The sequence below is a fragment of the Bison bison genome, unplaced genomic scaffold, assembly GCF_000754665.1.
Source record: "Bison bison bison isolate TAMUID 2011002044 unplaced genomic scaffold, Bison_UMD1.0 scf7180017864372, whole genome shotgun sequence".
Taxonomy (NCBI): Eukaryota; Metazoa; Chordata; class Mammalia; order Artiodactyla; family Bovidae; genus Bison; species Bison bison.
The window spans coordinates 2,641,680-2,655,231 of NW_011494944.1; the positions used below are offsets into that span (position 1 = coordinate 2,641,680).

At 35.1% G+C, this 13,552-nt stretch overlaps 1 protein-coding gene across 3 annotated transcripts in view; it reads left to right on the forward strand.

Moving 5' to 3' along the window:
* PCDH15 (protocadherin-related 15) overlaps positions 1-13,552 on the forward strand; it is a 1,053,047-nt gene that overhangs the window by 653,773 nt on the left and 385,722 nt on the right. For all 3 annotated transcript variants that reach the window (XM_010856569.1, XM_010856570.1, XM_010856571.1), the window contains exons 9-10: positions 455-563; positions 5,976-6,088. In XM_010856569.1, coding sequence (XP_010854871.1) covers positions 455-563; positions 5,976-6,088 — 222 coding nt within the window. The remainder of the gene's footprint in view (positions 1-454; positions 564-5,975; positions 6,089-13,552) is intronic.

Sequence of the window (13,552 nt, forward strand, 5' to 3'; positions counted from 1 at the left end):
TATTGACTTAAACATAAAATTTTAAAATATTTATTTTAATGTAATTTATGTGAAACTTTAAGTCATCATTTAGGGAGAAAAGTATATAAATATATTTACAAATCTTGTCTAAAGCCAAAAACAAATACTATACTTGATAACCTTATATATTTGATTAAATTATTAAGGAAAGATTTAAAATTTATTAATATACTTCTTCCTTGCTCTCCTTTTAGGATAAATCTGTGATATAAAGCCCTAGGTACAAAGTTACTAAGTCTTTTCATTTGACTTTGAGGGCATCTTTCTCCCCTTTCAGATTCAAAATTAACTAATTTGTGGTATTAAATTACACATTTTGAAATCTGACTTTACTCATTCAGGTGTTATCTAGCTGTCCAGACAACAATATCTGAGTGTCAGTTCTCTCTGAAGTAATAAAACTGAACTAAACTCTCTGATTCTTTTTTTCCAGGAAGAACTGAACCCCATCATTGTTACGCCACCCATCCAAGCCATTGATCAGGACCGGAATATCCAGCCACCTTCAGATAGACCAGGCATCCTCTATTCCATCCTTGTTGGTTTGTATAGTCTAACATTTTACATTCTCAGCTATAGCTCTAAAATTGTGAAGGAAAAATAAGTTTCATTTTTTTTTTAAGTTCAATAACAAAGATTTTGTTTTTAGAAATTTTATTGAAATTATTTTTATATATAAATAAATTGTAAGATAACCATTCAAAAATACTTTTTTCCCTTAGAATCAGTCTCAGTGAAATGAGAACAATAAGTAGAAACACTTTTATTGAGGAGGCAAAACAACTTCAAAATAGTATGCAGTCTGCTGTTGGTAGTTTTCTCTGTATCAGCTCACAAAGAATTCTCTAAGAAAAAATTGAAAAATCAATTTAAAAGCTTACATTTTTTGTTCTACTAGTATTTTATCATTGGTTGGGTACCATTGCTGTTACATAATTCTAAAAATAGTGATTCCATTACATAATTCTGAAAAGTATGTGACAATTAAATAAGAGCTATTGGAGCCAACAAGAAGAAAGATTACACATTATACCCTTTGGGGAAATTTTCCTTGAAGAATTTCAGAGAAGTCATTTTAATCCATTCTTGTGCATATCTGTTAGTCATACCAAAAGCAAAACTGACAAGAATCTCATTATGTCACTTTTCTTAAACTGCTTTTGCTAAAATATGGATGTAGCTGTTTTGCATGATTTATAGTATCCAGAGAGATACACCCATCTAAAACAAACAACACATCTCTTAATGAAGAAGAGACACTTTTGAAGTATGTTTCAAAGTAACTATTGAATGGAATTTAACTTTATCCTCAACCCCTTCCCACCGGACAGATGGATATTTTAATCACCTAGAGATGCCACACAGATTTCAAAATATAATGTTATAGCATACTTAGAAATACTGTCCATAGAGAAAATTCAAGAAATTCTGTTTCAAGTCTTTGGTGTCTAGAACTACACATGTATTATAAGTAAGTTGTAGAGATTAGACTATTAAAGTTTTTTTTAAAGTGCTTATGAACACAAGCATAAGTCTGTTTTAAGTCTTTATGGGGGTGACATGGTGGCTTAGTTGGTAAAGAGCCAACTTTACCTGTAATGAAGGAGACCCAAGTTCAATCCCTGGGTGGGGGAGAATCCCTGGAGAAGGAAATGGCAGCCCACTCCAAAATTCTTGTCTAGAGAATCCATGGACAGAGGAGCCTGTTGGGCTACAGTCCATGGGGTCACAAAGAATTGGACATGACTGAGTGACTAACACTTTCTTTCACTTTCAAGTTGACATACATAAAAGGAAATAGGCGCTTTTTTTTTTTCTCCCCCCATTAACTAAGGACTTGATAGTATGGCAATTACTATGCTAGATGATGTAGATATGAACATGAGGGAGAACTGGTCTATGTTGGGCAGGAATACACTCTATGGATAGAAATATCAGAAGATACATTAAAATACATGGTTTTTAAAAAAGCATGATTTTAAATACTACAAATAAAGTATGAACCACATATCATGTGATCTCATGGGAAGAGAGAACTAAAGATAACTATGAAATTACTTAGAAAGAGTTATTTTAGCAGAAAAACTATAGTTTTCAAGTATAAAATGGGATAAAAATGATTTGGATAATGCAGCAAGTGAAAAGTTCCAAGTGTTAAATTTAAAGATAATTATAATATAATTTCATTACTTGGTTATTGCGTCTTGCCATGCAGTTTTGTAAGGCCGTTAAATTTACAGCTGTTTTAACTTCAGTTCAGTTCAGTGTCTCACTCATGTCCGACTCTTTGCAACCCCATGAATTGCAGAACGCCAGGCCTCCCTGTCCATCACCAACTCCCGGAGTTCACCCAAACTCATGTGCATCAAGTCAGTGATGCCATCCAGCCATCTCATCCACTGTCGTCCCCTTCTCCTCCTGCCCCCAACCCCTCCCAGCATCAGAGTCTTTTCCAATGAGTCAACTCTTCACATGAGGTGGCCAAAGTATTGGAGTTTCAGCTTTAGCATCGTTTCTTCCAAAGAACACCCAAGGACTGATCTCCTTTAGAATGGATTGGTTGGATCTCCTTGCAGGCCAAGGGACTCTCAAGTCTTCTCCAACACGACAGTTCAAAAGCATTTTCCTTTTCCCTTACTGATACTTTATGATGAGCCACAGGTAGAAAAGATATGCCCACTCTCACATTAGAATAGAATGCATCCACATTTTCATCTATTACTAGCACTTCCGTTGCTTTATTGCTTATTGAACATAAACACCTTCTCCATTTGTGGTTTACTTGAGTATACTGTATGAAAAATAGATAATTTTTTATCATTTTCTGTATGACTCTCCTATTAAGTAAATGCTCCTAACCAAAAATCCATTTTCCCCTAATTTTGCAGATGATTCCTTTATCATATACTTAATTTTCATGTGCAATTTTGACTATTTCTGAATTTTTAAGCTTAACTGGCATCATTTTTCTCCCCTTACATAAGCCCAGGAAATTTTTATTTCTTGTTGAAGCAGAGGACTATAGCAATTAACACAGTTTTGAATATAATTTACATCTTTAAACCTGGATTTAAATAAAGCTCTGTCTGACATTGGCTCTTTGACCTTGGACAAATTACTTAATATTGCAAATCTCCTAAGTCTTCCCGGGTACAATGAGAATAATTTACAGTGGTATCGATGATTATTTATGTAAAGCACTTAAGGGCTTTCCAGGTAGGTTAGATGGTAAAGAATCGGCTTGCAATGCAGGATACCCAGGTTTGATCCCTGGCTTGGGAAGATCCCTTGGAGAAGGGAATGGATACCCACTCCAGTATTCTTGCCTGGGAAATTCTATGCACAGAGGAACCTGCTGGGCCATGGTCCATGGGGCTGCAAAAAGGGACACAACTGAGCAACTAACAAACACACATAAAGCTCTTAGCACAATATTCAGTTCAGTTCAGTAGCTCAGTCATGGCTGATTCTCTGCGACCCCATGAATTGCACCACCCCAGACATCTCTGTCCATCACCAACTCCCGGAGTTCACCCAAACTCATGTGCATCAAGTCAGTGATGCCATCCAGCCATCTCATCCTCTGTCATCCCCTTCTCGTCCTGCCCCCAATCCCTCCCAGCATGAGGTTCTTTTCCAATGAGTCAACTTTTCGCATGAAATGGCCAAAGTATTGGAGTTTCAGCTTTAGCATCATTCCTTCCAATGAACACCCAGGACTGATCTCCTTTAGAATGGACTGGTTGGATCTCTTTGCAGTCCAAGGGACTCTCAAGAGTCTTCTTCAACACGACATTTCAAAAACATCAATTCTTCGGCACTCTATTTTCTTCACAGTCCAACTTTCACATCTATACATGACCACTGGGAAAACCATAGCCTTGACTAGATGGACCTTTGTTGGCAAAGTAAAGCCTCTACTTTTGAAGATGCTGTCTAGGTTGGTCATAACTTTCCTTCCAAGGAGTAAGGGTCCCTTAAATTCATGGCTGCAATTACCATCTGCAGTGATTTTGGAGCCCAAAAAATAAAGTCTGCCACTGTTTCCACTGTTTCTCCATCTATTTCCCATGAAGTGATGGGACAAGATGCCATGATCTTTGTTTTCTGAATGCTGAGGTTTAAGCCAACTTTTTCACTCTCCTCTTTCACTTTCATCAAGAGGCTTTTTAGTTCCTCTTCACTTTCTGCCATAAGGGTGGTGTCATCTGCATATCTGGTATTATTGATATTTCTCCCAGCAACCTTGATTCCAGTTTGTGTTTCTTCCAGTCCAGCGTTTCTCATGATGTACTCTGCATATAAGTTAAATACGCAGGGTGACAATGTACAGCCTTGACGTACTCCTTTTCCTATTTGGAACCAGTCTGTTGTTCCATGTCCAGTTCTAACTGTTGCTTCCTGACCTGCATATAGGTTTCTCAAGAGGCAGATCAGGTGGTCTGGTATTCCCATCTCTTTCAGAATTTTCCACAGTTCATTGTGATCCACACAGTCCAAGGCTTTGGCATAGTCAATAAAGCAGAAATAGACGTTTTTCTGGAACTCTCTTGCTTTTTCCAAGATCCACTGGATGTTGGCAATTTGATCTCTGGTTCCTCTGCCTTTTCTAAAACCAGACTGAACATCTGGAAGTTCACGGTTCACGTATTGCCGAAGCCTGGCTTGGAGAATTTTGAGCATTACTTTACTAGCATGTGAGATGACTGCAGTTGTGTGGTAGTTCGAGCATTCTTTGGCATTGCCTTTCTTTGGGATTGGAGTGAAAACTGACCTTTTCTAGTCCTGTGTCCACTGCTGAGTTTTCCAAATTTGCTGGCATATTGAGTGCAGCACTTTCACAGCATCATCTTTCAGGATTTGAAATAGCTCAACTGGAATTCCATCACCTCCACTAGCTTTGTTCGTAGTGATGCTTTCTAAGGTCCACTTGACTTCACATTCCAGGATGTCTGGTTCTAGGTGAGTGACCACACCATCATGATTATCTTGGTCATGAAGATCTTTTTTGTACAGTTCTGTGTATTCTTGCCACCTCTTCTTAATATCTTCTGCTTCTGATAGGTCCATACCATTTCTGTATGGACCTTTATCGAGCCCATCTTTGCATGAAATGTTCCCTTGGTATTCCTAATTTTCCTGAAGAGATCTCTAGTCTTTCCCATTCCTTTGTTTTCCTCTATTTCATAGCACAATGTAGGATTTAATAATTGGCAGTCATGTTGTATTTTATTCTTATCTTTATCATTAAGCCAAATGCGTATATTCTACAATTATATGATTTGACTTACACTTTGTGTTCATTTTGAGAAAAAGAATGTTGTACTATACAAAGGAAGATGATACAATTTAAGAAAAATTCAGTTCACTAAAATGGCTGAATTTTAGAAATATCCTCTCTAGACAGTAAAGTAAATAAAAATATTTTATTTAATATTTAATGTTTTTTATTTAAAGTGGTTGATATAATTAGATGAATACTTATTTTAAGAAACATGTTTGTCCAGCTGTAATAGAATATTCTCGTTTTAGTATTCAAGCAACTTGATATTTAGTACAAATTACTAGTCATCTTTTGCTGTATGTTGAAAGACCATGCAGATTATAATTAAAATGTATGTACCATTAAAATACAATTTTATAATTCAAAATTTATTATCAATGAACTTAATATCTCTTTTATGTAATGAAGCTGAAGCTTCAAATTAAAGATTTCACTTAATAAATGATATTTGGCAAATCATCCAAACAAGAAGTAATGTCATCCCCTTATTCATAAACCAACTAGAGATAAACCACATTTTCATCTGCTTTCCTTAGATGCATAATTTTGAAACTTAATTTACTAATGAATTTGTGAATTTGTTCATCAGTTAATGAAAAGAAATAGATAAAGCAGATACACATATTACTTATTGTTCTCTATTGTGTGCTGAAATGTCAATGTCTTTCAGGGACTCCTGAGGATTACCCACGATTTTTTCATATGCATCCTAGGACTGCAGAACTTAGTCTCCTGGAGCCAGTAAATAGAGACTTTCACCAGAAGTTTGATTTGGTTATTAAGGTAAATTTACCGAATTGCTTAATGTTCTTGTGTTTATAAATATAACTAATGTTCTAATGTTTTTGTGTTTATCAACAAATTCTGTAGCAACTACTGTAGGGGCTTTTATACTATAAAAATGAAAATTAATTTGAACTGCAATTAGCCAATTTTTCTTTAAAATGGTGAAGTGCAACAGTTAGAATACATGGTGCTGCTTTTTTTCTTTAACATAACTTTATATATTAAACTGCTATTCAAATACTGAATATTTTTATATGTAATAAATACCCTAATCAAAGGTATATGATATACATACTATAATTTATCACATCTTCTAACATTTAGTTTAGGTTTTGATTTTTGGTTTTTGTCTGTTTGTTTCACCAAGTGGATTTAGCTTTTAACCACAAATTCTTAACCAATGAATATATTTTAAAAGTACCTGGATTTATATATACATATTTTTTTTATTTTAATGGGGGCTTCCCTGGCAACTCAGATGGTAAAGAATCAGGCTGCAATGCAGGAGACCCGGGTTCAATCCCTGGGTTGGGAAGATCCCCTAGAGAAGGGAATGGCAACCCACTCCAGTAGTCTTGCCTGGAGAATTCCATGAACAGGGGAGCTTGGTAAAATACAGTCTATGTGGTGGCAAAGAGTCGGACACAACTGAGCGACAATGTGTTATGCTTTGTCTTCTTTGTCCAGAAATTATTTTAATATATGTCTCATTATTTTTTTAATCTGAAAGAGGATCCTAGACCACAAAATTTTCAAAGCTAAGGGAATCTATTTGGCTTACAGTTTTGGTTTAATATCTACTATATTGCAATAAAATCATTAAAAAGGTACTGTGGAAACCCATATGATGTGTTAGTTAGTTCTTAAAGACTTTACTGAGAAGGTAAGACTTGAGCTGCCTAACAAAGGAAGAATATGAATTTACCAAGTAGAGATAAGGCCTGGGAGAAGAGCATTCTAAGTAAAAGAACAAATATAAGGAAGGATATGCAGTAAATCTAGTGTGTGTTGTCCGAGTTTTTCATGGCTACACATACAAAAAATAGATATGCAGCCCTGTGACATTAAAAATGTTTTTAAAGTGTTAAAAGAAAGTAAGGGAAGGAAGCTTACTGAGCACGTATGTCATATATGTTTTATGTATATTTTTCATTGAGTTGTAGTCACAATCTTAGTACTTTGCTTATTGGTACAAGTATGAAAACTAAAGTTCAGATAGCAAGTGACTGAATCAGAATTACATCATTAATAAGCAGCAGGATTGAAATTCAAATTTAAGTTTATCTAAGCTAAAGCCATACTTATTTTACTTCACTAAGATGCAGCTGCTTAGAAATGGCTGTCTGGGTTTAATTATCTGTCAGAGCAACTGCAAACAGTAATACAGAAATACATTTGATTTTAGCTCAAATTAGGACATATTTTGTTGGCCCAATTATACTACACACTCTAGATTCTGTATTTGTTTAGTGTTTCTTTGTCCGTGAAGAACGTTTATCTAGAAGGAGGAGAAATCACATAATATAAGCTGATAAATCAAATACATCAACTGCTAACAGGAAGGAAATGTAAAACTCACTAACAAAGCACAGATTAAGGACATTTAAATTAATCTGGGGACTCAGGGAAGATTTTCTGGAGATTACCCCAAGCTAAATTTCGCTGTATTGGACAGATTTGGCTAATGAATAAAACCGGGAAATATGTTTGAACATAAGGAAGAACAGAAGTGAAATCTTGGAGGCATGACATACAAGGCTACAAGCAGTTAACAGGGAAGTGAGGTACAGAGCAGGAGCAGGGAGAAAACCTTGTGTGCAACTGCAATTTCCTTAGATCTCATTCAGGAGGAGTTTGGGAGTCATTCAACAAAGAAAGACTTCTTTTACCGTTTGTTTGAAATAGTGATGGATGAGATTCACCTTGCACAATTTTAATTATCATTGGACTATATAAAACTACAAAATGTGTATCCATTGTCTCCTCTGGATCTACCTGGAGCCCTGTGGTGCTGTACTCTGTGGGAGTTAAGAAACGACAAAGCACTGTTTCCAAACTGCCTCGTTTGAAACCTGAAATCAATTATTTTTCTTTATTATCAAAGTCAGTTGTCCTGGTGTACCCAGGTATAGTGAAACTCAGTCCATCAATTATAGAAACAAAATCAATTGGAACAGACCACAGATAATTTTTTTTTTATGTTTTAATAGCAATTTATATTATTAATGGAAATTTCTACAGACATTATTAGATTCAAATTATTGTTCTGTGTGCATCCAAGGGGATAATAAGCAAAGGTATCAATCTGTAAGAATAATAATATGCCACCTGCTTGAATAATAGCTGAGTATTGTGTCTTTGTATAAGCATCCGTTGAAATGCTACAATTTGGTAGTTCTCCTCTGTAGTAAGTCTTTCAATTTCTTCCCGTTTTCTTATTTTAATAATGCTTCATTTTCCATTGGCCATAATTTTTTTATTGGACTTGACCCCAATTTCTGTTTTTGAGGCTAAAGAAAAATAAAATGAAGTATCCTCTTCTAGACTTTGAAGAAGAATTCTACTTTAAAAAGCTGTATGCACATTTAACAGCCAGTAAGTGTCACAAAGAAGAGATTTGTCATCTTCATTTTATCTATTTCTGCCAGTGATTTATTCAGTATAGTGGTAAATAACAAGGAAAGGTGAAACTAGAAAGAAAAGATGGATAGTTCACCAAGTATAGAATATTAAAAGATTAAAACCCATCTAATTCAAAGAGACAAAGATGTTTCTTTTCAAAACGAACATCCTATTTCAAATTTTACATAACTCCAATAATTTAAGTATACTTTAAAATGAAATACACATTTTGAACAAGAATCATAGCCAGTCCTGGGTTTACCCAGGACAGTTCATATTTATGACTATTGTTCTTGTATAATTATTCATAACACTTCTTTCATCTTCAAAAGTGTCCCAGTTTGGATGAAAGGTTATGTGATCACCATTGTTATACAGCAAAAAAACAACTATGCAATAGAAACATGAAAGCACATTTTAGATTCTAGATGAAAATGAATGAATTCTTGCATGGAATGTCTTAGTAAAATTCAGAGCATTCACTTTCATAAAAATTCAGAGCATTCACTTTCATTATTATAAGTGCAGTTTAAAAAATATTAAATATATTTATATTTTTATACTTCATATATTTATACTCTGGGCATCTGAGGATCAAATGAATAAATTATTAATACTTCGCTGTCTCTCAGTTGTTCAAACATATTTTTTTAATTTAAATCTCTTTAATTAACAACTAATAACAAGGGTCATGATGCTATCACAAATATCATTGTATCATGGCCCTTCTGATTTTCATATAGTTGTTCATTGACCAACTTATACTGCATAGCAGGCTGACCTTTAACTTCCTTCCTCTCCACATAATGGACATAGTTAACACTAAGCTCTCATCAGTCACCGTGTATACTTTCTATGCCAACCATACTAAGCCACTTGCACTGTCCTAAATTCATCATGTTCTTTCTAACTTCCAGGAATTTGCTTTTCTTCCTTAGTCATTTCTCTTTCTCTTTAAAATCAGCAGTCTAATTCACATTGATAACTCACTGATGCTTCAGATGCTAAGAAGACCGTCAGTTCCTCTAGAAAGGCATGGCCTGTGACTGGAAGTGCCTCCCTGTGGTAGCTTTGATCAGTCTATACAGGATTTGCCTGTTTATTTTCTCTTGACCTTTATAGGAGGGAGGGCACATTGTATTAAACAATATATTTCTTCAACATTGCGGCCCAAGGACATACCCCTATCCATGCACAGCATATAAAGTGCTCAATAAATATTTCTTATACTGGTTTTCTCCCTGGCACATACATACTTTCAGGCTGCTGCACATGGTACTGCATCTTCATTGCATTTAAATACATACATTTGAAAGTGTATGTATTTGACAGATTTTATCCTGTGTCTGTCCAGAATAGAAATTCAGTGAACTTCTCCAATAAATTAAATCCCTGGTGGTGGGGGGAGCTATATCTGTATTAAGACAGTTTGGTGGCTCAGATGGTAAAGAATCTGCTTGAAATGTGGGATACTTGGGTTTGATCCCTGGGTTGGGAAGATCCCCTAGAAAAGGGCATGGCTACCACTCTAATATTCTTGCCTGGAGAATCCCATGCACACAGGAGTCTGGCAGGCTACACTCCATGGGTTTGCAGAGTCAGACCTGACTGAACGACTAACATTTAAAAGCTATTTATTACTGTACTTAAATAAGCAAACAGTCCTCCTTCTAAAAATATTATACATATACATATATATATATAAAACACAGATATATACATTTTATCTATACATATATGTATATGTATTACACAGAAAATGAGCCACAGAATTGAAACTGAAAAGCTTAATAGTGGAGTTAATGTGCCTGGTGAGTTACATTGCTTTAGTAACTTGAGAGTCAAGGGAAAGAGCATGCAAGAGATGACTGAGGCGTAAAAGAACAGCCACTGTAACTCTTGATCCTGCTCATGACGGTCTAATAGTACAACTCTAGAAAATATTTGGCCTCAATTTTAATAATGATATCGATTATACTTTACTTCGCAGGAGTTCAATGGGAAACTAGCATTCACTGTCTGTAAGTTACATGACATTTGCTAGTTTTTCAGTTTGCTAAATCCTTTCTGAGTACGCAGTAGGGGCCTGACATTTTGCTTGGTGTTGAGGAGACAGAAATGTCTGAAAGCACTGCCTCAAGGAAGTCACAAGTATGAAAATTATGCTTTTAGACGTATTTCCCTTCTGACTTCTACATCCATATGTCTAATTACTGGCTGGCCAAATGCCCTGAGTGTTTTGTAGTTGAATCAAATTAAGAATGTAGTAAACTGTCTAACCTTTTGAAACCTTATCTTCTCTCTTTCGATTAATAATATGACAATCAACCTGTCACCCAAGCTAGGAGTTCCCAGTCCTTCTGAAACACCAGATTCTATATGGACCTATCCAGTCACTTTTCAAGTCCTATCCAGAATTTCTCTTAAATGTCTCCCCAACTTTCCCTGCCCGCTGCAGTTCTCTACATTTCATCCTCATGGCCCATAGTCTCACACACGTGATCGCTAAGGTTTTAGTCTCTTTTTCATGCATCCCGCCTATCTCCCCATATTGCCAATAGGTATTGCTAAAGTAAAAATTAGACCAGGCTGCTCCATGTTGCCTTCAAGCCAATCAAAATGTTGCCTACTACATGGATTTCCAACAGAAAAACTGCGTTGATTTTAAAGATCAGGTATTAGAGGCAGAAGGGAAGTCACAGATCATTAGTCATCACTTCGCAAAATAAAAAGGATGACATCTCCCATGAACATGAGAGACCTATCAACATTCATTAAATCTGTTATAGAGATTGTGAAGTATAAGTTGCTATCTTTCTGCTATGGTGTATGTATTGTCAGTTTATCAAAAGAGAGAGAGAAATTAAGAGGAGATAATAAAACCTTAGATGCTCTCTTTGGGAAAGATTGAATAAGGATATTCAATGAGCCAGGATTATGATAAGGAAAAAAAAAAAAAAAACAGAGCTGATGTTGTCTAGCCATAGGAACAAAGACAAATTCTATGAATAACATACTTTCACAATTCTGAAAATATTCTAGCTATATATGCCACTCCCTATTCTTACAGATTTATGTTGAATGAATAAAATACACACATATCCTACATCTTAGTTTAGCAGTTAAGTGAAAAGTAAACTTGCTTTCTCTGCCCAGTAGCAAAATCTATAAGGTAAGGAAGTTTAAGGACATTAAGAGTGAAAGTCCTAGATACATTTTAGGAAACTTATCCCACAGAAATTTCAGGTATTAGTTCTTATCAGTAGTAAAATAACCACCCCTCCATGGATGTCTCTAGGAATAATACACTTTCAGAAATCCACTGACATATTTAATACATTTGCCAGTTATTGATCTTTACATTTTATGTTCTACTTTTTTCAATCTAGTAGATTATCACATAACACATTATTTTTGTTTCCTAATAAAGAACACTGTATCCTTTTATTTACTACTGATTGTTCATATTTCTAAAAATTCTAAGTACTAAGCTAAATCAATTAACTATTATATCAGTTATGAAAATCAATACAAGGAAAGAATATACGATGCCCTCTTTCTCATGTTGTTATTCATCCAGCTGGGTTAGTTAGAACAGAAACAGAATATTGCATTTGAAGATAGTGGCTGTCCAAATGTGCAATCTGACAAAAGACACACAGAGGTTAGATTTTATTTGGCCTTTTTCCTTCTTCAGAAGGTGACCTGCAACTGTTTGGAAAAAGAAAAGCAATTTATCCATTCTCGTCACAGTCCCTTGAATTTGGCAAGGCCCTCTTGTCTTCAAAGGTCACTGAGTACAACAGCAAGACTAAATATTGTAAAAATGTTCACATGAAAGCCTCTCTCTGAGAAGTCCTTGCCATATCTCCCCACGACACAGCCCTTCACACACAGAAACTACCTTAACCCTCCTACATGGTAGTCCACAAGTAACCTTTCTTCATAGTTTTTGGTTGCTGTATAGAAAATGAAACTAAAAAGTTATATCTAAAAACTTGAAAACTAAACAATTTTTCTCACTAGTTTTTTTTTTTTTTTTTTTTTGTCTTTTTTTTTTTCCCCTAAAGAATGGACTAGTATATAGAAGAAACTCTCACACATTATTTTCTAGATTCTGATAAAGAACCCACATAGATATAGATTTTTTTATATTGATGATTTTTTAAAATTCAGATATTCCAGATGGTCTATTCCAGTCAAGCACTTCACAGAAACACCTTAGGAGAGGTATCTCCTAGTGGAGAGAATAGTCTGTGGGAGTAAAATCAGAATCCAGCCTAGACTTTCACTGAACAGGAAGTGGAATGCAGGGCAAAATAAGGGGAAGACAGCATGAGTTAGAAGCACTCCAGAAAAATGTTACTACACAATGATGATCGTATTTGGTCAATGCCTGGCCTTGCTGTTTATGGCCAAGATGATTCTCATGTTCAACTATCAGCCAAATAGTCTGATATATTTGTGCTTAGTGGGAGTTTTCTGAATCTGTGATCTTCCCAAGAGCAACTGGGTTTTCTTCTTTAAATCATTCAAAACTGCTTTAGTCATTCATTGTCAGTTTATATCTCAAAATCTAAGCAAAGAAAAAGATTTTTTTTAATTGAAAATTATACAGAAGCTCCAAGAATTCATGTTTTCATTGTGATAAATTATAAACGCAGTGGGCAAATTCTCACATGAAATGAAGATAAAATATATTTCACTTTAAAATTATTTTCTAGATGAAAAATGTGTGAATATGATTTTCTTGTCATATTATAAACCCCTCTGGGACTGTGTTATTCACAGTCTTCCTGGTAAAGATATCTTTTCTTTTTTGTCAAATAGGAAATGTAT